The 26,058-nt window shown below is 42.7% G+C and overlaps 1 protein-coding gene across 3 annotated transcripts in view; it reads right to left on the reverse strand.

The window, feature by feature from the left end:
* Positions 1 to 238: 238 nt before the first annotated feature.
* GALNTL6 (polypeptide N-acetylgalactosaminyltransferase like 6) overlaps positions 239 to 26,058 on the reverse strand; it is a 1,489,735-nt gene continuing 1,463,915 nt past the window's right edge. For all 3 annotated transcript variants that reach the window (XM_066573529.1, XM_066573530.1, XM_066573531.1), the window contains one exon: positions 239 to 1,065. In XM_066573529.1, the coding sequence (XP_066429626.1) occupies positions 898 to 1,065 (168 nt within the window). In that variant the 3' untranslated portion in view covers positions 239 to 897. The remainder of the gene's footprint in view (positions 1,066 to 26,058) is intronic.

Raw genomic sequence — 26,058 nt, forward strand, 5'->3', positions numbered from 1 at the left:
CCTCTGGTTTGGTTCAAACTAATTTGGACCGAAGCAAACTTTTTGCAAAAGTTCGGTGAACTGGCCCAATCAAAATTTTTAAAAGTTCACTCATTTCTAGTTGTAACATTTGCATAAAATCATCCACCAGAACAACAACACATTTAGTTGTACAATATTATTTTATTCTATTTGTGTTTTAATAAAAAAAGAAGAAAACAAGATTTCAGATTTCAAGAAGAAATTAAATAATCCATCATTTTATAGTCCATTTCATGCTACACCTAAAACTCCTTCATCCATGTGTATAGTCTCTAGTATCTGGTACCATCATGAGGTGGGGGAGGTCTAGGGGTGCTTTCTAAAAGCATTTGAAGATCTGAGAGTTAAACCTGTTAACCTCAACATTTAAAGAAAAGGAAATCGTAGATATCAGCCATTGGCCTTGCTTAAGTAAGTCCACAGTCTATGGAACGTGGTGCTTTGAAAGACTCATGTTTTATCATGCAGTCCATTCCCAACTACCCATCCCCAAAGGAAAAAATAAATAGAAAAATAAAAAACAGAAGACAGAAGATCATTACCCAAGTTGCCATTTACAGCTATAGACTACAGCAGGATGTGTCCTGAGTAAGATTAAAAATGCATTTTACTGTGGTAGCATAGAATATTATTCCAAAGGTTATCTCTGCCCTTGAACCAGCAAGGAAAGTCTATTTAAGTTCTCAGCAGCTGCATCAGTTCTCAATTTCATCCAAGTTCTTTGGATATGATGATATGTCGTAGTCCTTGCCTATGCATGGCATATTTTGATAACATCCTCAGAATGAGGAGATGGCATCTCAGAAATCAAAATAGTTGACTCTTGTAGCCCAGATATAGTCCACTGGATGTGGCTTCAAACAGTTTTATTGATCTCTAAGAGTTATTATAAATGTTGAATTTCTGTAGTATTGTCATGTTTATGTGTTCAAATATCCACTGCTGTGTCTCAGACAGAGGATCACATCTGTTCATGAACAGTTTTTTTTCAGCTGGATTACAATCGACACAGCTGTTGCTTACAGGATGAAACAACGTTTTATCCTAAGGAGGAGAAAAAAAAAAGAAAAAATTAGTTGGCATATTAAGCAGGCAAAACTGAACACAAAAATATCAAATAGTTCTTAATTTCTGAGAATTTGGGGTATACACGATATTATCATTGCGTTTCTCTTGTATACCAATTTCTACAGCACATATATCTTTTAAATAAGATGACATTGTTAGACCTCCAAAGAATGTTCTTGTTCTCAGTAAGGGAACTAAAATAATAATAATAAAAATTATATAAAATGAAAAATATTGTAATTATTTAATTTTTCTCACAAAAATAACATTTTGTTCCACTTTTTCTGATATTGTGTCATTTAACCTGATGAATGGTCTATGTAGCCTTGAAAACCACATCATTTATTTTGTTAGCACATAAAAGATATCATATCTACAAGATTATTTTATTCTCTTAAGGCCCATTTACATGCAAAGATGATTCTCAAAGTTCGTTCAAAAGATAGGGAGAATGTCAGTTTGAGTGACCATTTTGGCACTAATAGCAGCTTAATACCTTCATTTGCATGCATATTAGCCTCCAGAGCTTTATCCAGGGAACAGCAGGTGGTCTGTTCTCTGCATACAGTACCTTTGTTCTGCCTAGGGGCTGCAGGCTGAATACAATGTAATCAGTGCTCCCCAGGGAGAACACAGCATGCGGTCCCTGCCATCAGCTCTCCAGCTGAACAATAGATTTTATGCTCTCCTAAAAATCATCGTTCAGCCAAAGAGTGAAAGATGGGAGCATTTACACACAACGCTTATCGGTCAAACATGGTGCCAAAATTTTGTTTTTGTAGATATACACAAGACATACAAATCCAGTGTTATAACCTGATAACCACAATGCTTGCTACTGCAACAGCCTGGGCTCTTGGTTGGTGATCAGCATAGATGAGATTTTATCTCTACGCTAATCTCCAACACAATGCAGATTTAGGCCTCATGTCCATGACACACATGGATTCATAGTGCGGTATCCTGCACGGAATCCACCCATAGGAGATTTTCTTGCCTCAGCGGTTCCTGCGTTGGTCTCTGCATTTCTGGCCAGATCTTCTTTCTTCTGCACGGTGGCTGTGTGCAGGCGTGCAGTGGTACCGCATGCATGTGCAGTGCTTTTTTCTTCAAGTTTCCTTTTTCCGTGGGACCCGCGGCATGTCTGCAGTGTCAGCTGCGGGTGTGCCGCAGATCGGACAGCTTCCATTGACTTCAATGGAAGCCGTCTGCATGGGAATCTGCAGAAAATGGAGCATGCTGTGATTTTTTTTTGGGGAGGGGGACTGGATGGTCCACAAATCAGATTCGCATGTTTCAAATCCATTTGCGGATGCCTATGCTTTCCTATGGGTGCCCTGATTTGCGGATCATCTGTGCGGGTGCCCCGTGCGGATTCTGCAGATTAAATCCGCCTGTGTACATTGGGCCTCAGACCTCGTTCACACCGGCGACAATGTTCTGTGATTTTCTTGTGATGCGATAATGCTACAAATCGCATGTACGTAAAGCCCATGCTTTCCTATGGGTTCCTTCACATTTGCAATGTTTCATAGCATGTGATATTGTGAGTCAAAAACCTGATGGGTTTCGCGATATGCCCGCGACTTGTGAAAACGCAGTATTCGTGCGGTGAAATGCAACTTTGACAGTAGGAAATCCTACTGTCAAAGCCCTAAAATAAGCCCCAGCTGCAGGGGGAAAAAAAACCCATCACCTTAGAAGCGCTGTCCATGGCTCCATTGTGTCTTCTTCCCGGTTCACGGTACTGGTCTTCAGCATCTCTTCTGGCCGGAGATAGAAAAATGCCTGCCTCCTGAAAGTGCTGCCACTGATTGGCTGATGCTTAGCCAACCAAAGCCAGCGCTCGATGAACCAATCACAGCCATTCATCAAGCACTGGCTCTGATTGGCTAAGCATCAACCAGAAGGCAGAGCTTCCAGGAGGCAAGGATTTTTCAGTCCCTGGCCAGAAGCAATGATGTAGAACAGTGTCGGGGACCGGGGTGAAGCTGCAGCAGAGCCAGACAGCGCTTCTAAGGTGATATATTCTTTTTTCTTTCAGCTGGGGCTTATTTTTGGGATAAAGCTTATATTTCAAACCCACCCCCAAAAATTCTTGCATGTGGTGCTACAAAGTTGCACCATTTGCGACTTTGTAGCGTACAAAATCGCAATATCGCCATTAGAAAATGTAGGGATATTGCACGGACTAGAGATGCAATATCTCTGCGATTTTCTTGTGGTGATGCAATGTCGCCCATGTGAAGAAGGACTTAGAGCCCCATCTACACAGGTGATTTTCTCACGCGATTTTGTAGCGATGCGACAATGCTAGAAATTGCATGTATGTAGAGCCCATGCTTTCCTATGGGTTCTTCCACACAAATGATGCTTTTTTGCCTGTTACATTGCAAGACTACAAAATTGCGGCATGCTCTATGCAGCCGCAATGTACAATGTTTTGTAGCCCATGTTTCCCTATGGAGCCACCTTGTTTATCGCATCGCATGGCACAAACTTCTCAAGGTAAGCGATTTTAACATTAGAAATTCCTATTAACTTTCTTGCTACACGATTTTTCGCGCGAGAAAATCGCTTGTAGCAGCGACATGATGCTACATTTTTCCCAAGGAAAAAAGCATCACTGACGCTACAAAATCGCGTGTACATCGCAGCGATATCAGAGCTATTTTGTAGCAGCGATATCACAGTCGCCCGTATGGATGCGACCTTATAAGGTGCCATCATACATGTCATATTCACAGCAGGCTTTCTGCAGTAAAATGTTTGCGGCAAATACCCAGAAAATCCATAGTAGCTAAAACTGCACCTCAGGGGTGTCTCACACAGACGGATTCTAATTACAGAAGCCGCGATCGCCACCAGTACCGAGGATCTGCGGCAAAATGCAGGCATTGAACAACATGAACTTTCGATTTTTCCTCCAAACTCATGGATACGAATTATTTATTCCGCTCGCAGAAGAAAAATAGCAGCATGCTCTATTTTAACGTGGACTCTGCGTCAATGGAGGCATTTGATCTGCAGCCCATAAACATAAATTGTGAAAGGGATGCAGGTATCCACATCATGTGATACTATGCCAATGCAGACGCGTTTCGAAAGACATTGCTTTCTTGATCACAGCTTACAGAATGGCAGGGTACTTCCCCTTAATAAACATAACGGACCGATTATTATACATTTAAATCATATGTGCACATTTTCACAAGCTTGGTAGCGACACTCAGAACCACATGAGAGGGGAAAATAAGTAAATAAATACATTTTTCTTTCTGCTCTCCCCTTACTATCCTTTTCTTCTCTTTAATAAATATATAGTAAATCATTTTTAAAATTGAAACCCAATGGTAAGCAAGTTTCCAACTTCAATATCCAGAATGCTTCTCTGTTGAGAACAAATTTTCTCTAATCCCCTCCCCTTAAAAAGCTTTTTTATAGCTACAATACCGCAGAATTTAAATGACTTCAAAGAGCCGCATGCTGTTCCAGAAAATGTCTGTTCTTTTTCTCTACATGATTAATCTGCTCTATGATACGTGTTTTTAGTTTGCGAATAGTGCAGCTTGAGTAGATTTTATTACAGTAAGGCCGCCTGCAGACGGGCGGAAATTCTGCAGAGGGATTTCCCGCAGAATTTCCGCCCTTGGAAGCTGCCATAGGATTGCGTTAGCAAACGCAGTGCTAGGCAGACGGCCGTGGTTTGTCTGCGCAGAATCTCGCGCAGCAAACAAACCGCGGCACGCTCTATTTCTGTGCGGGGCTCCACGAGCCCCGCACAGAAACGTCACTCACCGGCCACCAGCCCCGCTCTGCGCATGTGCCGGCTGCCCGGCAAGCCGGCACATCAAACAGCCGGAGGCGCGGGTGAGTACGCGCCGCTCTCCGCAGGCGCTCGGGCTGGGTCCCGCAGCGAGAATCCTCGCAGCCGGATCCAACCCGCCCGTCTGCAGGCGGCCTTAGTAATATGTTGTAAATGACATGTTTACTATCACAATTGATAACATTTTTAATAATAAGCTCAGATTTGTTAGCTGATGTAAAATGACTAGAAGATAACTTATTTGCTAGATTTCTATTTCTTTTTGGACATTGCATGCCCTTTTCTAATATTTGTTTTAGAATTTTGTCTTGTTTTAGGATAGGTAGATATGAAAAAAACAATTGATTTACACTTTGAAAATTCCTGCTATAAGCTGTTGAGAATAAAAGTCTGTTCTCCACCTTAGTTTTGACTTCTTTGTCCTCCAACATGGCATTTCTATCCATGTTATTATCCCTTTTCATGGCTCTATTTAGCATCCAATCTTTGTATCCCCAATCTTTTAGTCACTTACATATATCAGTTTCAGCAACTATATAATCCTTTTTAAGAGAACACGTGCGCTTGGCTTTAATTAATTCTCCTACGGGTATCGCTTTAACCCTTTATTTATGAAGCCTATTTGCGCCTTAGTGACGGAGCCAAATTTTGGAAATCTGAAATGTGTCTTTTTAACATAGAATAACTCCATAAAGGTTTTGCATATCCAAGTGATTCTAACATTGTTTTTTCGCCACATATTGTACTTCATTAGGGTGGTAAAAATAGACCGCTAGAATTTGTGAATATTTATTAAAGGTGACAAAATTGGGAAAATTGTACAAATTTTTGATAAGATATATATTTCCATCTGTTTACTTAATTCTGGACGCACATTTAACAAACTTAGTTTTTTTTAACCATTTAGGAGACGTACAAATTTAATATTACTTATTAACATTTTGAGGAACACTTTGTTTTCCTACACCAAGCCAAGATTGCAAAGGCTCATAGGTGTCAGAATTATACATACTGCCAAAAATGACCCCATTTTAAAAACTACACCTCTTTATGTATTCACTGAGGGGGGTCATGAGTATTTGTAGCCCACATTTTTTTTTTCAGGAATTAATGCAATTTAGAGGAGAAAAAATAAAATTTTATATTTTTGGAAATATGTCATTTCAAAAACATATTTTTTTCTATAGTGCACATAAAAATGAGAAGTTACACCCCAAAATGGATACCCCTGTTTGTCCTGTGTTCATTGTGGCCCTAATCTTATGTCTGTATACACAATGGGGCCAAAACTGAAGAGGAGCAGCTGGTGGCTTTCAGAACAGACATTTTGCTTGAAGGTGATTTAAGCACCCATGCCCACTTGTAGAGCCCTTGAGCGCCCAAAACACGACAGAGAACCCCCACAAATGACCCCATTTTGAAAACTAGACCCCTTAGCAAATTCATCTAGGGGTTTACTGCGTATTTTGACTTCACAGTTTTTGAATGAATCTAAGCAACGCAGAAGGGAAAAAATACTATTTTCATTTTTTTGGCAATTGTGTAATTTTTTTTGTACAGCACTCATAAGAATGAAGACTTTCACTGCAAAATCGATACCCTCGTTTGTCCTGTGCTCAGAAATATATCCATTGTGGCCCTAATCTTCTGTCTGGTGGCACAGCGGGGCCCAAACTGAAATGAGCATTGAAGTTCAACTGTTTTTAACTTTTATGTGATCGCCATTATCTGTTGGATAACGGCAATCACATGATCGGAGAACGCTCACTGCTGCCCGCAGTCACTGCTCCAGGCTCTTGGCTACCAAAGGTAGCCAGGAGCAAGGAGATTTTAGATTTCCCAGACCGTCCCTAGCTTCTGCGCTTGCGTTCGCCATTTTGCCGATGTGTGCATGCGCCGAAGTTGGGTAAAAGGTCAACCGATAAAAATCCCATTGGGGGACATCGCCGGAGACCTTAGGCCTTTCTGCACATGGGTGGATCGGACCTTGCATGCGGGATTCCCACAGCAGAGTTCAACCCGGTGCCCCCTGAGAACCTATCCAGTGGTTTCTGCGCAGGTTGCGGATCTTCCAGGCAGCACTTCTTCACGCATGAACTGTAGCTGTCAGCGCTGGGGGCGGGGTGACACGTATCCGGTGATACTTTCGCAGTGCTCATTGCCGTGGGATGAGTGGCTTCCATTGACTTCAATGGAAGCTGGCCATGTGTAACCCGCACAAAATCCCAGCATGCTGCGATTCATTTTCCGCGAGCTGAAAATCACAATCGATTTCCGCTCGTGGAGATGAAATAGTGTTTTGCCATTGAATACTATGGGCTGTATTTGCTGTGAAGTCCGGAGGCAGATACCCTCTGTACACTCCGCAATATAAATACACCCGTAGGCAAGTAATTTCACCTCCCCTCATGGATCGGATTATTGGATAGCGGCGATCATGTGACCAGGGGATGTGTACCGTGACATCCCATGAAATCTCCAGGCTTTTGGCTACGTTTGGTAGCCAGGAGCAGGGAAATGTTAAATTACCCTGACAACCTGCGTTTTTTGCGCATGCGTCCACCGCGACGGGTACATGTGCAGAAGCTGGGGTAAGGTCCACGGATAAATCCAGGGGCCTTAGGTACGTAATCTCATCCTCCCTCATGGATATAATCCGTGTGGGGAGATGGAACGTAAGCTTTTTAAACTTTTTTTTACTTTTCAAACTTTGTTTTTACTTTACATAATCACTGTTATCCATTGGATAACAGTGATCACATCACAGGTAACCGCATACAGTGGTCCTTGATGACATCTCTATGCTCCTGGCTACACATGGTAGCCAGGAGCAGAGGGATTTTAAATTTACTGGGGAGCGTACCCCTCTGTGCACGCGCCCGACGACATACATGCGTAGAAGGGGACTTCAGGTCCTGGGACATCATGAAGAACCAGGATGAGTATTTTTACCTCCCCTCATGGATCTGATCCATGAGAGGAGGTGAAACTTTAACTTTATTTGACTTTTTAAAACTTTTTCAGTGATCGCCGCTATCCATAGCGGCGATCACTGGCCCAGGGACTGCTCACCACGGTCCCTGGTAACATCTCCAGGTTTCCGGCCACCTTCAGTAGCCAGGAACCAGGCGATTTCAATTGTCCTGCGCCGATCTCCTCTTCTGCACATGCGCCGCCATTTTTCCTTTGGTACACTTGGGCAGAAGACGGCGGAGAGTCCTTTCCAGACCAGATTATCGCAAGACATCATGGAGGAGGGAGGTGAGTAGTTTCAGTGGCCCTCATGGATGTGATCCGTGAGGAGAGCTTAAACTCTAACTTTTTAAAACTTTTTATTTAGTTTGATGTGATCAGCGCTATCCACTCTCATTGCCAGAAGGGGGAGGGTTCCCCGCAGCAGCTCATGACAGCTCCATGTTGTCAGCTATCTCCGGGCACCAATAGCATGGAGCTCTCACGTCCTTAGCCCCCAGGGCTTTAATCCAAAGAGGATGCATGTTTTTACATCCTCTAGGATTAAAGCCTACTTAGCTAGGACATAAAAAGGCAATGGGGCCATCACTAAGGGGTTAATGGTGTGAGATGAGTGACAACTTTTAGCTTGTAGAATAGTATTACCTGCATTACATTTCCTAAAAAAGTAAGTTTCCACTCTAAAAGTGTTTTATTTTACATAGAGAGTGAGATCAAGAAAGGATACAGTAGCATCATTTGACTGGCTGGTGAACTTCAAGTTATATTGATAATATATGCGATCCCATAGAATAATGATATCATCTATGAAGCGTGCATACCACACTATTTGAGTTTTATATGGGTTAGAATGAGAGTAAATATGTTGTTCTTCCCACCACACCATCATCAGATTTGATACAACATATTTTGCACTAACTGTAATAAAATCTACATAGGCTGCACAATTTGCAAACTAAAAACACGTATCATGGAGCCGATTAATGAAATAGAGAAAAAGAACAAAAATGCTTCTGGAGTTGTCAGACATTTTCTGAAACATCATGCGCGGTCTTTGGAGTCATTCAAATTCTGCGGTATTGAAGCGGTAAAAAAACTTTTTCAGGTGAGGGGATCGGAGAAAATTTGTTCTCAACAGAAAAGCATTCTGGATTTGGAAGTTGGGAACTCGGGTGGTTCTGGGTGTCCATATCAAGCTTGTGAACATGTGCACATACGATTTAAATGTATAATGATTGGTCCATAATTGTTATCAAAGGTGAAGTACCATGTCATTCTGTTAGTTGTGATCAAGAAAGAAGTGTCTTTCGAAACACTTCTGAATTGACATGGTATCACACGGTACTAGAGATGAGTGAGCATACTTGCTAAGGACAATTACTCAAGCGAGTATTGTCCTTAGCGAGTACCTGCCCGCTCGGAAAAAAAGATTTGGGTGCCGGCGCGGGTGAGCAGTGAGTTGCGGGAGTGAGCAGGGGGGAGAGAGCGAGAGAGAGTGATCTCCCCTCCGTTCCCCCCTGCTCTTCCCGCCAGCAATGCTCGCTCGAGTAATTGTCCTTAGCGAGTATGCTCGCTCATCTCTACACGTTACCTATCATTTATAATTTTATGGAATTTTTGTGATTAAAGAAAAATAAAAGTGTTTTAAGGAGCTGGCATTTCTCCTCTTGTTACTGCTATGTGAAAGCACCTTAAGATTGGTCTATGATGTGCCAAGTCTTAATACATTTTGTCTGTAGTGTGCAATTTTGATAGATTTAGCTCAGTTTGCATCACTTTTGCTAGCTTGCAAATTCAAGTTCATCTTGTGACACGATTGATACATGTCCTCACTTATGTTAATGTCTTAAAGTGGCCAGGTCAATTTAGATTGTTCTCATATTCTCCATGCCCTTAAAATATTCCAAGGATGAGCTGAGTAGAAGGCTGGAAGTCATCATAAACATTTTAATGTGGATTGCTAATGTGCACACCACATCACTTGGCTGTTATAACGTGGCCTTGTAATAATGATGTAAATACTTCTTCAGTAATTGGATATGATTATGAAGCAGTTAAAATGCATAACATTCTGTTTTTGTAATCTGAAGATAAATAGCATACCGCTTCTTAATGCAGTTTTCAAGTGTCTGCATTTCTTATAGGTTTTACCACCTCGATGTTGATAATATGTTCAGAATGCTGTATGGCATAGAAAAGATGTCGGTTTAATCCCATCCCTGCCTATGACTTTAAAGTTACCTTGTAGCTACGACTCTTTTCTCTTAGTCAGTAACACAATAATATCAGTGAAAACCAGCTGAAAATCCATGTATTGTTATCTTGTGCTTTTATTTTGATGAACGCCTGGTTCCTTGTATGAGATTTATATACAATGCACTGTCACAGAGGTAACTATCACTGCAGGAAGCTTCAAAGGCTTTAGGATCTTCTTGTAAGGCTGGGCCAATGTGAAGACTTTTTTGCAGTGCAACAATCTTAAATTACAGCTGCAGCCCACAGAAAAATACTTTAAGCTGTCTGCAGCACATTATATCACTTTGGACCAGAGCTATCACTAAAATAAAGAAATTGAAATTAATAATTAAAAATATTCAATGAATCTAAAGGTCCATTTACATGCAAAGATGATCGCTCCAAATTCGTCAGAAACTGACAGTTTTGAGCGATCATTTTGCACTAGGTACTAATGAGCTAATCAGCTCATTAGTAGCTAACTAGCTTTATTTGCATGTATTTAGAGAACAGCGGGCGGTCTGTTCTCTAAATACATGGCTTTTGTTCTGCTACAGGCAGCAGGCTGCACACAATGATATCAGCGCTGCCCAAAGAGAACACAGCATGCTGTCACACTTATCAGTGATAACGTGAAAACAAGGGGATGCAGCAGCACTCACCAACCATATAGGGGGACCCTTCCAAATGAAGTTATTGCACGCCTGAAAAAGGGGTTGAATCAAAGAGTCCCAATATATTGAATCCAAAAGAAAGCAAGATCAGGCAGCAGATTAGGTGCTTCAAAATTTTAATGCATAAGCATCAATTATATACACCTCAGCCATAAAAATAGCGACGTTTCGACCCTACAATATACGGGTCTTGACAAAGACTTGACAAAGACCCGTATATTGTAGGGTCGAAACGTCGCTATTTTTATGGCTATGAGGTGTATATAATTGATGCTTATGCATTAAAATTTTGAAGCACCTAATCTTGCTGCCTGATCCTGCTTTCTTTTGGACACTTATCAGTGATGACGGCTTTTATGCTGAGCTGAGGTCAGCGATGGACAAAGAGTGCAGGTAAGTGCACAATGGGCACACATTTACACGCAATAGCTATCGCTAAAAACCTGTCATTTGGACAAATTTTGAGCGATAATCATTGCGTGTAAATCAGCCTTAACGTTTTCTTTAAGACAATGGTACAACAGACCTGGCACTGTCTTTTAATTTCTTTCTAGTTAAAAAAAGGGCCAGCTTTGAACTCCACTTCTTTTCTGACACCCTCTTCATCCTCACTAACCTAGTATTCAATGTACTTATACAAAGAAAGCTGGCATAAATAGACTGATAAATCTGCCCTACTGCATTTTATAAGTTAATTAATTTACTCTAAATCCAGGAGAAAGTATTGTCCTTAAATAAATGTATTTTTTTTCTTTAATAAAGCATCTGTATCCCTATGAAGATCCAGCTAGTGTAAGGGGCCTTACAAGCAATTCGGCCTGGTACTGTTAAGCAAAATGAAACCCGTTCTGGGTCAAAGTTTGCTAAAAGTTTTGTTCAGCACGAACCCGAAACTTGGGTGGTTTGTCTCAGCCGAACCCACTAAAATGGCTTCTTCTTCTCTTTTTCCTGGTATAAAGGGATTTTATGGCTTAGATAGTGTTACACACCAGTTTTAGGGGTATTGGTGAAGTTCAGTTTCGATTCAAATTAATTGGACTAAACCAAACATTTTGCCCAAATTTGTCAAACCAGCCAAATCGAATTTTTGAAAAGTTCGCTCATTAGTGCTCCCTGGAAAAAAAGCATACAAATTAGCCCTCCTCTAGAACTGTTCATAGATGGATGTCTCTTTTTTTGGCTGACAGCCCTAGTCATGTTTCAAGGCTCTTTCAAGGATCAGATATTGGCTTACAGGGTAGCTAGGAACAGGTAGAACTCAAGAGACAATTTTCTTTTTTCTGAATGAGTTAATTGAATAAAGTAAAAATCACAAACATTATTGTAGGGGACACAAAGACATTACAATGAAAAAAAGAAAGTAATCTTGGTGGAATGCATAGCAAAAATGCCAATGACATGATATGCCTGAATATGAATAAAAGGCTGTTTTATTTTGAAATTCACAGTTTTAAAGTTTTTCTTGACCTGAAACTAGTGACCAAGTATTGTCACAAGTGCTCCGAGGACTTTCTTTTTCATTGTGTTCATGATATTGTTCTCATAGAGTCACAATGACCTGATCTCTCCATACTGTCCACACACAAAATACATCTGTCATTTCACAGCCTGCTAGAGTTGCCTTTTGTGAAGGGACTGTAGGACTATTTCTACTAATTAAAATCAGATACTGAAACATTCTTTTTTCTAATCTCTTTTTTATTTCAGATTTTTGAATTCTATTTTTGTACATAATCATGGAGGCAGCCATCTTGCTTGAGCTGCTGTTCTGTTCTCTTAACAGTATTCACAGATACACTTTACAGCAGCCACATGGACCTTATGAGCCTGTAGACTGGATACAGGCATTGACTTCTATAGGAGAGTGTTCTAGGTATGCTCTGTGGCCTGGGCGGAGGAGCATGAGCTGTTGGGAATGGGCGGAGGAGCATGAGCTGTTGGGAATGGGCGGAGGAGCATGAGCTGTTGGGAATGGGCGGAGGAGCATGAGCTGTTGGGAATGGGCGGAGGAGCATGAGCTGTTGGGAATGGGCGGAGGAGCATGAGCTGTTGGGAATGGGCGGAGGAGCATGAGCTGTTGAGAATGGGCGGAGGAGCATGAGCTGTTGGGAATGGGCGGAGGAGCATGAGCTGTTGGGAATGGGCGGAGGGGCATGAGCTGTTGGGAATGGGCGGAGGGGCATGAGCTGTTGGGAATGGGCGGAGGGGCATGAGCTGTTGGGAATGGGCGGAGGGGCATGAGCTGTTGGGAATGGGCGGAGGGGCATGAGCTGTTGGGAATGGGCGGAGGGGCATGAGCTGTTGGGAATGGGCGGAGGGGCATGAGCTGTTGGGAATGGGCGGAGGGGCATGAGCTGTTGGGAATGGGCGGAGGGGCATGAGCTGTTGGGAATGGGCGGAGGGGCATGAGCTGTTGGGAATGGGCGGAGGGGCATGAGCTGTTGGGAATGGGCGGAGGGGCATGAGCTGTTGGGAATGGGCGGAGGGGCATGAGCTGTTGGGAATGGGCGGAGGGGCATGAGCTGTTGGGAATGGGCGGAGGGGCATGAGCTGTTGGGAATGGGCGGAGGGGCATGAGCTGTTGGGAATGGGCGGAGGGGCATGAGCTGTTGGGAATGGGCGGAGGGGCATGAGCTGTTGGGAGTGGGCGGAGGGGCATGAGCTGTTGGGAGTGGGCGGAGGGGCATGAGCTGTTGTGAATGGGCGGAGGAGCATGAGCTGTTGTGAATGGGCGGAGGAGCATGAGCTGTTGTGAATGGGCGGAGGAGCATGAGCTGTTGTGAATGGGCGGAGGAGCATGAGCTGTTGTGAATGGGCAGAGGAGCATGAGCTGTTGTGAATGGGCAGAGGAGCATGAGCTGTTGTGAATGGGCAGAGGAGCATGAGCTGTTGTGAATGGGCAGAGGAGCATGAGCTGTTGTGAATGGGCAGAGGAGCATGAGCTGTTGTGAATGGGCAGAGGAGCATGAGCTGTTGTGAATGGGCAGAGGAGCATGAGCTGTTGTGAATGGGCAGAGGAGCATGAGCTGTTGTGAATGGGCAGAGGAGCATGAGCTGTTGTGAATGGGCAGAGGAGCATGAGCTGTTGTGAATGGGCAGAGGAGCATGAGCTGTTGTGAATGGGCAGAGGAGCATGAGCTGTTGTGAATGGGCAGAGGAGCATGAGCTGTTGTGAATGGGCAGAGGAGCATGAGCTGTTGTGAATGGGCAGAGGAGCATGAGCTGTTGTGAATGGGCAGAGGAGCATGAGCTGTTGTGAATGGGCAGAGGAGCATGAGCTGTTGTGAATGGGCAGAGGAGCATGAGCTGTTGTGAATGGGCAGAGGAGCATGAGCTGTTGTGAATGGGCAGAGGAGCATGAGCTGTTGTGAATGGGCAGAGGAGCATGAGCTGTTAATGGGCAGAGGAGAGTGAGCGGTTGCGGAGGTGTGTGAGTAGCTGCGAATGGGTGGAGGAGAGTGAGCAGTTGCAGAGGCGCGTGAGTGGTTGCGAACAGGTGGAGGCTTGTGTGGAGTGTGATCTAGTCAATCTACACTACTTCCATAAGTAAATTGTAGATCTCCATTAGGATGAGCTCCATGCCTGACAATGCCGTCCAGTGTGCCACTTGTGCAATGTATGTGGCCCTGGATTAGCCGATCGACGGTGCATACTGTTGGTCAAGATGCATGGTCGTCACACATTTGGAAGCCCAAATCCTGGATCTAAATAAGCGACTGGCAACACTGAGATCCATTGACATCATAGAAAAGAGTTTGCTGCTCACTGAGCAGGCACTTGCTGGGGTAAAGGCGGAGGCGGACGGTAGTTTGAAAGAGCAGGATGAGCAGGCAGCTAGCTGGCTGACAGTTAGAAAGGGTTGAGGGGAAAAGAGAACGAGGGAGGCTGATTCTGAACTGGCACAACTCAACAAGTTTGCAAAGTTGGCAGATGAGGGGGATGCCATTATAGAGCCAGCATCGCTGCAGCACAAAATGCCCTCTGAATGCCAGGGAAATCACTGCTCCAGTGAGAAGAGAATTGGGAGCAAAGGGCAGGTTAGACAGTTCCTAGTGGTGAGGGATTCAATTATAAGGGGGACGGATAGGGCAATCTGCCATAAAGACCGGGATCGTCGAACGGTGTGTTGTCTTCCTGGCCCTCGAGTTTGACACATCGCAGATCGGATTGACAGATTACTGGGAGGGGCTGGTGAGGTTCCAGTGGTCATGGTGCACTTTGGCACCAATGAACAAATTAGAGGTCAATGAAAAGTCCTCAAAAACAATTTCATGGACCTAGGATCCAAGCTTAGGGCGAGTACCTGCAAGGTAGTTTCCTCAGAAATACTACCTGCACCAAAAGCCGCACTAGCAAGGCAGCAGGATCTTAGGGAGGTAAACAAGTGGCCCTGGACTTGGAGTAAGAAGGAAGGGATTGGGTTCTGGGAGAACTGGGCTGACTTTGCTGTCAGCTACAGACTCTACCGTAGGGACAGACTACATCTTAATGGGGAGAGTGCAGCTCTGCTGGGGGAGAAAATGGCTAGAAGGCTGGAGGAGTGCTTAAACTAGGGACTGGGGGGAGGGCAAAAAGAGAAACAGGGGGGTATACAGTGTAGATAGTGACCTGGGGGTAAGTAATGGTAATGGGGGTCGAGCAGGGGGTGGGGTTAGTACAGTTAGAACTGACAGAAAAGCCAATAGTACCATTAGTAGCACAATGAATATAAAGAACAACAACCATATAAATTCTATGGCAATGAATGCAAGAAGTCTGATCGGTAAAGTGGGTCAGCTTGAAGCGAGAATGACTGATAAAAATTATGATATAGTAGGTATAACGGAAACATGGCTTGATGATAAGTTCAATTGGCGGTGAATTTACTGGGTTAAAATCTCTTCAGAAGAGGCCGTGGGAAACAAAAAGGGGGAGGGGTATGTTTGTACATTAAATCCTACTTAATGCCAAGGCTACAGGAGGATATAGGTGCAGGAGAATCTCTGTGGGTAGAAATACAGGGAGGAAGAAAAAAACCAAATAAAATCCTGATAGGGGTTTTCTATAGGCCACCAAAAGCAACAGAAGAAACGGAAACATTATTATTAAGGCAGATAGAAGAGGTGTCCAACCGCAATGAAGTAATTATTGTGGGGGACTTTAATTACCCAGATATAATATGGGATAACGAGACCTGCAAATCTCGCAAGGGTGATAGGTTCTTGAGAACAATTAAAGATAACTACCTTGCCCAGCTTGTGCGGGAGCCAACTAGAGGGAGGGCCACTCTGGACTTATTATTATCTAACAAACTGGATCGAATAATCGGGGTGCAGGTTGAGGGACACTTGGGAAATAGTGACCACAATATAATTAATTTCCAGCTGTCATTCAATAAGAAGCCTTATCAGGGAGCAACAAAAAAACTAAACTTTAGTAAAGCAAAAACGGTAACATTAATTGGAACAACATCCTTAAAAAGAATACTACAGGTGACAAATTGCAGAAGTTAAAAAACATCCTAATTACCTCATGTGAGCAGTTCATACCCTTTAAAATCAAAAGAACTACAAGTAGAAGGAAACCAATCTGGCTCGACAAGACTGTAAGTGGGGTAATAAACGAAAGAAAGAAAGCGTTTAAACTACTAAAACAAGAGGGCAGCAAAGAAGCACTAAAATCATACAGGGAAAAAAACTAAATATGTAAAGAAAAGATCAAAATGGCTAAGGAGGAGGTGGAAAGACTGATTGCCAAAGAGAGCAAAAATAACCCTAAACTATTCTTAAATGATATAAACAGTAAAAGGACTTGCATTGAGAGCACTGGCCATTTAACAAATAATCCAGGAGAAATCATAGAAGACAATGGGAGGAGGGCAAATCTATTAAATTGTTTCTAAAGTGTATTTACAAACAAAAAAGAAATGTCACACTAGATGTAGGGGAATAAAATGAACCCCCCACTAAATATTGCATGCCTAACACAGGAGTAAGTGCTGAGTCGGTTAAAGAGGATTAAAATCGATAAATCGCCTGGCCCAGATGGAATACACCAAAGGCTCCTAAGAGAACTAAGTGATAGGATAGCTAGATAATTTCTTATATTTATGGACACTATCAAGACCGGGTTGTACCACTAGATTGGTGCATTGCCAATGTGGTTCAAATACACCAAAAGGGGTCCAAAAGAGAGCCTGGTAACTACAGACTAGTAAGTCTCACTTCAATAATTGGAAAAATATTTGAGGGGTTTCTGAGAGGCACCATCCTAGAATACCTCAAGGAAAACAAAAGTATAACTCCTCATCAGCATGGGTTCATGAGGGGTCGATCATGTCAGACCAATTTGATCAGCTTCTACGATGAAGTAAGTTCTAGGCTGGACCTGGGAGAGTCTATTGATCTCATATATCTGGGTTTCTCTAAAGCATTTGACACCATGCCGCATAATAGGTTGATATATAAAATGAGGCAGCTTGGTCTGGGCAAAAACGTGTGAATGTGGGTAAAGAACTGGCTCAGAGATAGAAAGCAGAGAGTGGTAATAAACGGTTCATACTCAGATTGGGCCACCGTTGCTAGTGGGGTGCCACAGGGTTCAGTATTAGGCCCCATTCTGTTCAACATATTTATCAATGGACTGATAGACAGACTGCACAGTAAAATATAAATATTTGCAGATGATACAAAATTATACAAGATAATTAATACAATAGAGGACAATGTACAGCTACAAACAGACCTAGATAGGCTGGGGGCTTGGATAGAAAAATGGTAAATGAAGTTCAATGTTGATAAATGTAAGGTTATGCACATGGGCCAGAGAAACGGATGTCACCAATATACACTAAATAGGGTACTGGTAGGAAAAAGTGATATGGGAAAACATCTGGAGGTACCAGTGGACTGTAGATTTGACTGGAACAATCAATGCCAGTCAGCTGCTGCAAAAACAAATAAAGTTTTGGGGTGCATTAAAAGAGGCGTAGGGGCGAGGGACGAGAACATTATTCTTCCACTATATAAGGCACTTGCCAGGCCTCACATGGAATACTGTGTGCAGTTCTGGACACCGTTGCTTAGGAATAGAGATGAGCGACCATACTCGCTAAGGTCAACTACTCGAGCGAGTAGTGCCTTAGTTGAGTATCTGCCCACTCGTCTCTAAAGATTCGGCTACCGAGCGGGGGGGGGGGGGAAGAGAGGGATCTCTCCATCGTTCCTCCCCGCTCTCCCCTGCCGCCAGCACCCGAATCTTTAGAGACGAGCGGGTAGATACTCGACTAAGGCACTACTCGCTCAAGTAGTTAGCCTTAGCGAGTATACTCGCTCATCTCTACTCAGGAAAGATGTTGCAGTACCTTAAGGAGGTTCAAAGAAGGGCAACTAAATTAATAAATGGAAGGACTAGAATACCCAGATAGCCTAACAAAATTGGGAATATTTACCCTGGAAAAAAGATGGTTAAGGGGCAAATAAATAACTATGTATAAATATATTAGGGGACAATACAAGGATCCATGATCTGTTTATACCCGGGACTGCAACGGTAACAAGAGGACATCCTCTACGTCTAGAAGAAAGCAGGTTTCATCACCAACACAGAAGGAGGTTCTTTACTGTGAGTCTGTGGAACTCTGCCTGAGGACGTGGTGATGGCAAAATCCATAGAGGAGTTTAAGAGGGGACTAGATGTCTTTCTAGAGCGCTATGATATTACAAGATATAGACATTAGGTGACCAGCGGGTTGTTGATCCGGTTTTTACAGTCAGGTAGGAACTATCAAAGTTCGATCCAGGGATTATTCTGACTGCCATTATGGAGTCGGGAAGGAATTTTGTCCCCCGAATGGGCTAATTGGCTTCCGTCTCATTGCGTTTTTTTGCCTTCTTCTGGATCAACAAGGGAGGGGAGAGGGGGCTGTTGAAACAAGCTTAATAGATGGACATTGTCATCATTCAGCCTAACATACCATGTTACTATGTGTGTGTGTGTTTGCAAGGTGTGCCTTTTCAAGTTGAGTTTGGACTATAAAAGCATGCTTTCATTCTTTATTTCTACTAATTCAGGGCTTATGATGATTCTACTATAACAGTATGCACTGGTGGATGATCAGCTATGGAGATATCTGTAAGTGATCCCTCTAGTAACTTGCCATTATAACTTGCAATTAGATTCAAGATACAATATCACAGACAGTCCAGACCTTTCCATTTTGGGACATGTGTGGTTTTTGGTGCAATTAAGCTTTTTTTTTTTGCCGCATCCCTTGTCATTTTGACACTCGCATTGCTTTTGTTTGTAGAAATTCTTCAAACATTTTTATTATTTTAGTGGGATAACATTCTTTATGTGGCTATGACTCCAGATGCTCAAGGCACTTGGTCTAAAAAAACATTGAGCAAAGTCAAACAAATTCTAATTTTAGCACATCTACATGCATTTTGGTGCACCTAGCATAAATTGTTGTGCATCTCTGCTTCTTATGCCTCCTCTATTGACTGTTTCCTGGCCCGCATGCTTTTTTTTCATAAACATTGTCAATATTTAGCACATTTTGAAACTTTTTGGCGCATCTACTGATCTACTTCCAAAAATTCACCACATTTATAAATTACCTTCACCTCTTTCATAAATATGGCGTAGATTACACCTGTCGGGAACTAGTATAAAATCGGTCTACATTACGCCTTTATTAATAAACAAGCCCCTTAGTTTTTAAAGGGGTTGTCCCGCAGCAGCAAGTGGGGTTGTACACTTCTGTATGGCCATATTAATGCACTTTGTAATATACATCGTGCATTAAATATGAGCCATACAGAAGTTATTCACTTACCCACTCCGTTGCTGGCATCCCCGTCGCCATGGTGCCGTCTAATTTCAGCGTCTAATCTCCCGATTAGACGCGCTTGCGCAGAAGGGTCTTCTCCCTTCTCTTCGGTCTCGGCACGCGCGGCGTTCTGGCTCCGCCCCCTTCTATGTGTCATCGCGTAGCTCCGCACTGTCATGTGTGCCGATTCCAGCCAATCAGGAGGCTGGAATTGGCAATGGACCGCACAGAGCCCACAGTGCACCATGGGAGAAGATCCCGGCGGCCATCTTGGCTGCAAAGAAGAAAGAAGCTGCAGAGACGGGATTCGGGTAAGTAAAATTATTACTTTTTTTTATCACATCCCTTGGGTTTGTCCCGCGCTGAACGGGGGGTCTATGAAAGAAAAAAAAAACGTTTCGGCGCGGGACACCCCCTTTAACTATGACCCATCTGCATAGTTTCTGTCTGTTTTGCTGTCTAATATGGCTTCTTTTTCTTTTCCGAGCTTCATTATGCTAGCAGCCAAATGCTAACAAGGTCATTTTCTTTTTCAGAAATCTGGGAAATATTCAGTTTTTTTCTAAATATTTTCCTGCATTACTGTCACAAGTGTATTTACTGAAAATCATCAGCACACACAATTTGTAGATGTACTCACCGATAAAGTTATGTTAATGCAAAGAATAGAAATGAAATGGATTTGACTGTTTCGCATGTACAGTTTTGAAGGTCAACCGCTTTCAGGTCAGTCAAGTCTAATAATGTATCTCAGCTCGAACTAGTTTCTAACATTGATGTATTTGTACAGCCAAGGGGCTTGTTGCACATTTTGGCATAATACATTTAAATTATATATTTTTGTTTTATTTCTTTTCTTAAAAACCCTCTAAGTTATATGTAGATAAAGCGGTATTTGTGTTTTTTCGCATGCATACATATGATTATTTATAGATTAACTGAACATTCCAGTTAACGTTATCTATGTCCCTCATCATTTCTGCCAAATAAAACATTATGTTTTCTCAAATACAACCTTTCTGATAGAAAAGTGGCTGAAAATATTTATAAATTAATTTTAATATTCGGATGTATCTGAAAAAGTGGCCCAGTGTCTATATACATATCACCTTCATCTTTAAGGTTTATTTAGGTCAGAGAACTATTTATCTGTGCAAATAGCTTGGAAGAGACAGCTAAAAACGCTATGAAAGCTTAAAGGGGTTGTCCCGTGCCGAAATGTTTTTTTTTTTTTTCAATAGCCCCCTTGTTCGGCGCGAGACAAACCCAATGCATGTGTTAAAAAAAAAAAACCGTTTAGTACTTACCCGAATCCCCGCGCTGCGGCGACTTCTTCTTTACCTTAGCAAGATGGCCGCCGGGATCTTCACCCACGATGCACCGCGGGTCTTCTCCCATGGTGCACCGTGGGCTCTGTGCGGTCCATTGCTGATTCCAGCCTCCTGATTGGCTGGAATCGGCACACGTGACGGGGCGGAGCTACGAGGAGCAGCTCTCCGGCACGAGCGGCCCCATTCACCAGGGAGAAGACCGGACTGCGCAAGCGCGTCTAATCGGGCGATTAGACGCTGAAATTAGATGTCACCATGGCGACGGGGACGCTAGCAACGGAACAGGTAAGTGAATAACTTCTGTATGGCTCATAATTAATGCACGATGTACATTACAAAGTGCATTAATATGGCCATACAGAAGTGTATAACCCCACTTGCTTTCGCGGGACAACCCCTTTAATTGTTAGCCACGAGACTATTTAATTTAACCTGCATGAATGCAAGGTCCATAATTATACCATTCATTAAAAGGCATGTGTTGGAATACAACAGGCATTGCAACAAGCATATACCAAGGATCGTATATGCCTATTTCATCAGATAACAGAGCATGGCACTTTATATATATAAAGGGCAGACACTTAGACACTCTGACCCCAGTAAATGGACTATGGATATGCTAAGTGTACAGAACACATATGAAAGGTTATGAAAAAAAATGCAATTTTCTGATATACTGTGTTACAATCCTTTACCATTTTCAACTTCTTGCATTGTTTCTTGAGAATGTGATGGTCATAAGAGTTGCACAATGGATTCTATATGGGTTGTGCCAAGATTGAAAATGATTCATCATCCACAGGATATGGAGTAACTGTCTTTTGAGCTCTACTTTTTTAAGTATAATACAGGAAACAGGCATGTCTTCACTGACATAAATGATGCAACACAAATGTAACTGAGACAATTGAGGAGAGAGGAACCTGGATAAACCAGGGAGCTTAAACACAATAAGCATAAAAGCAAATAATTAAATCACTGGTAATCGTATTACCACTTAGAAGACTGATTCCAAAAATAGGTTATTGAGTGAAGAACGTTTATATATAATAACCTTCAAACACAACTGGACCAAAAAATGTGGTCGCACAGGCCTGTGGTAAATAAGAAGGAAAGCAATCAGGTTTAGGGATGCTGAGAAGAGCAACCCTTAGAGGTTCATAATGATGACATGAAAATCCCAGGGAGACCATATGGAGTCAAAGTTAGCCAACATGTTTTGGATTGAGGCTGTCAGGAATTCCTTGGTATGGATAACCTGGATATGCTCATACAAAATCAGATCTCGAAGGAGGAACTGTACTTTTCCAAAATAGTAAAGTGAGGTGTTTGGCTGCTGTGAGGATATGAAGAAGCAGCCTGCCACTAGCTCTTGAAATTTTTTTGAGGGGTATATTACCCCCTTAATGCTGCGGGGCGTACATTTACCTTCATACAACGTGGGCACTCGGTAATTATTACAGCCAACACCCGGCGGCAACAGCTTCGATCAGCCACGTGACTGATCGAACAGTTAACCTTTTAAATGCCGCTGTCATTTCTGATGGTGGCATTTAAATCCCATGAACGATGTTCAGGGGTCCCATCCGACCACCCGCGGTAAGATCGCAGGGAGCCGTGCGGGAGTCATGGCAGCCGGAGGCCTTCTGAAAGGCCCCAGGGCTGTCTTGGCAGACTGCCTATCAAGCCATCCCCATGGGGTGGCTTGATAGACTGCCTGCCCAATAGCAGTATGATGTATGACGTTAACCACTTAATGACACAGAATGTACAGTTAAGTCCTGTGCATTCTAGGTTTCTATGGAGGGGAATTGGGAGCCAATCTATTCAATACAGTTGTTGGCTGTTTCTCACAGATGACACCCATTGGCAACAGGTGCGATCGCTGTAAACACTGACCGTAGCTGTTGGTTTGCGTTGTCCTGAAAGCCCAACTCCTGGCGATTAAATTGCCAATCGCCGTGGCAGCCTGGGGTCATCTGAAGGACCCCACAGCTGCCTGTCAGATCACGGTATAGTGTATGGTATTACATTATTTGTTAATATATGGTATTATATTGTATGGTATTAAGTTTTAAAAAGTTTTATTAATTATTAGAAAAAAAATTTAAACTATTAAAAGTGTATTTAAAAACCTTTCCTATATTTATAATAAAAAAATGAAAATAAAAAACTACAAAAGATGTTTGGTATTATTGCATACAAAAAAGTCTCATCTATCAAAGTAATGCATTAATTTATTTTGCATGGTAAATGCCATCCAGAAAAAAGAATACACAACGCCAGAATTGCACTTTCTTGGTTACCCCATCTCCAAGAAAAAAAAAAATCGGCTTTATGTCATTTTCTTTTTTTATGCACGTATTTTTATATTATTCTGTAAATTTTTTTAAACTTATTTATGTAACTATTTTCTTTTACATTCTATGGCCCCCATGACATCATATAGGACCTCTGGGGGTCATTCACATGGTCTTTTTTTATTAATTACACACTTTTTCACTGTAGTTGAGACATCCATAGGAGCCCCTTGTAGGGATATAAGTCACTGGCAGAGCTGAACACTAGCAGCTCCGCTGTAACAGAGGGACCCAGCGATTACGTAATCGCCGGCTCATACATTACCCATTATACCTTTAGCTCGCAGAGACAATGTTAGTGGATTCTCATCACAGTGCACTTTCTCTCCTCTGCTCTGTACCTATATGGTACATTAAACAGAACCATTGAAAAATACAACTCGCCACGTAGAAAACAAACCCTCAGACATCTATGTCGATGGATAAATAACACAGTTATGATTTTTTGAAAGTCGGGAGGAAAAACAAAAACAAAATTGAAAAAGGGTCCATGTCCTTAAGCGGTTAAGCTGAAAGCCTCTTTCACAGTATGTTCAGACATAGCGGAAATGCTGTGGATTTTCCAAAGCAGAACTGGCTGCAGAAAACCTGCAGCATTTTATAGGAAAGGCATTGTGGATTGGATTTCAAGAAATCTCATCCATACTCTGCAGACAAATGTAGCAGCATGTCAATTTATGTTGCTGATTTTCGCAGTGGATTTCACCTCTTCAAATGGGAGGGGGAAATATGCCGTGAATACACCGCAAAATGCCCATGTAATTGCAGGGGCATAGTTTGGTACTACAGGCACAGTTCCCAGTGGATTCAATGGAAGCTGTGACGGCAGTACCAGCCCGGGCTTCTACAATACAGACAGAGCAATCTGCATCCTGCACTGTCAGTACTCACAATGGTGCCCGGAATCAGCTTATCAGCAGGGATCCCGATTGTCAAACCCTCACCAATCATCTATTGATGAGCTATAACAGAAAGAATCCCCAAAGTCCCAGACAACCTCTTTAACCCACTTTTCTGGTTAAGCTCTGACCAATACGGACATTTATGTATTTACGCTATTGTAGATGGTAAGCTTTTCCGAATCCAGGGAAACATTGACAGATAAGCAGCAGATGCGTATTATTCAGCCACAACAGACTGGCTTAGACATAAATTATTAAGGAGTCTATTTATGGTTTTCAAGCAGCCTTAAGGATTAAATGGCTTTACTAATTACATTTTAAGAAACATCAGCATATTATTTTGAGCACTAATCATTCCCTGACACAGGTTTTACTACATCCTTGAGACTAATTACAATTCATTTTTTTATGCTTCTATTTTATTATTTTGTGATGCGGCATAATGATTAAAACAGGAACATGATTCTAAATGGATGCCATACAATAAAAGACAGCCTTGTAATCTCGCTGAATTTGGCGGAGGCCAAGATAAAATAATGCCGTGATTAACGCAGACTTAGGATGCTATCACACATTACTGATTTTACTTGCTGCATTGGTTACTCATAAATTGTGCTCATCTGCAGGACAGTCTTCGAGACAAGATTTAGGTCCTTGTATTCTAAAAATAACGAGCAGCACCCAAGATGACCCCATTTTTTGACCATTTATTTAACATTAAAGGGGTTGTCCCGCGCCGAAACGGTTTTTTTTTTTTTAACCCCCCCCCCCCCGTTCGGCGCGAGACAACCCCGATGCAGGGGTTAAAAAAACAAACCGCTCAGCGCTTACCTGAATCCCGGCGGTCCGGCGTCTTCATACTTACCTGCTGAAGATGGCCGCCGGGGTCTGCTCCCTCCGTGGACCGCAGCTCTTCTGTGCGGTCCATTGCCGATTCCAGCCTCCTGATTGGCTGGAATCGGCACGTGACGGGGCGGAGCTACACGGAGCCGGCATTCTGCACGAGCGGCTCCATTGAAGAGAGCAGAAGACCCGGACTGCGCAAGCACGGCTAATTTGGCCATCGGAGGCCGAAAATTAGTCGGCACCATGGGAACGAGGACGCCAGCAACGGAGCAGGTAAGTATAAAACTTTTTATAACTTCTGTATGGCTCATAATTAATGCACAATGTACATTACAAAGTGCATTATTATGGCCATACAGAAGTGTATAGACCCACTTGCTGCCGCGGGACAACCCCTTTAAGCCCTTCATAGGCCATTTCAGCACCATGTTTGCTCAATAATACATCCATGAGAAGGGCATTTCCATAGAGGAGTTCCTGATACATTTTAAAGGGGAGCTTCAATTCCACCAGTGATGCCAAGTAAGATGGCAAGATATATTATGAAGATGTATTAGCAATGTGAGTGTACATGAGAGTACACTCAAAGGTTTAGGATTTCACCAGAATTAACTCCCCAGAATGCTCCCCACTTCCTGGGAGTCACTGGAAAAATAATGTGTTAGCTGCAGAGTTATAAAACTCCCCTGACTTCAATGAACTGTCTATACTAACTTTGTGTGCAGAATATTCAGTGTATTTCTGAGACGCTGCTTCACTAAGCTTTTCCTGCATCCTGCTAGTAAAAACTTGCAGGGAGAAATCTATCAAAAGCAGGAGTGAGGGGACAGCAGGGTGAAGCAGCAGCATCACAAAGAATACCCTGAGACTCTGCAATGTGTCATTGCACTTGCTGCCCTTATATAGGATTCAGTGCAGATAACGTGCACTATGATGAGAATCCACTGACTTTGTCTCAGCAACCCAAAGCCATAATGGGTAATGGGCCTCATGTGGCGTAGAGTGTT

This window comes from Eleutherodactylus coqui, chromosome 7 (assembly GCF_035609145.1).
Source record: "Eleutherodactylus coqui strain aEleCoq1 chromosome 7, aEleCoq1.hap1, whole genome shotgun sequence".
In the NCBI taxonomy this organism is placed as follows: Eukaryota; Metazoa; Chordata; class Amphibia; order Anura; family Eleutherodactylidae; genus Eleutherodactylus; species Eleutherodactylus coqui.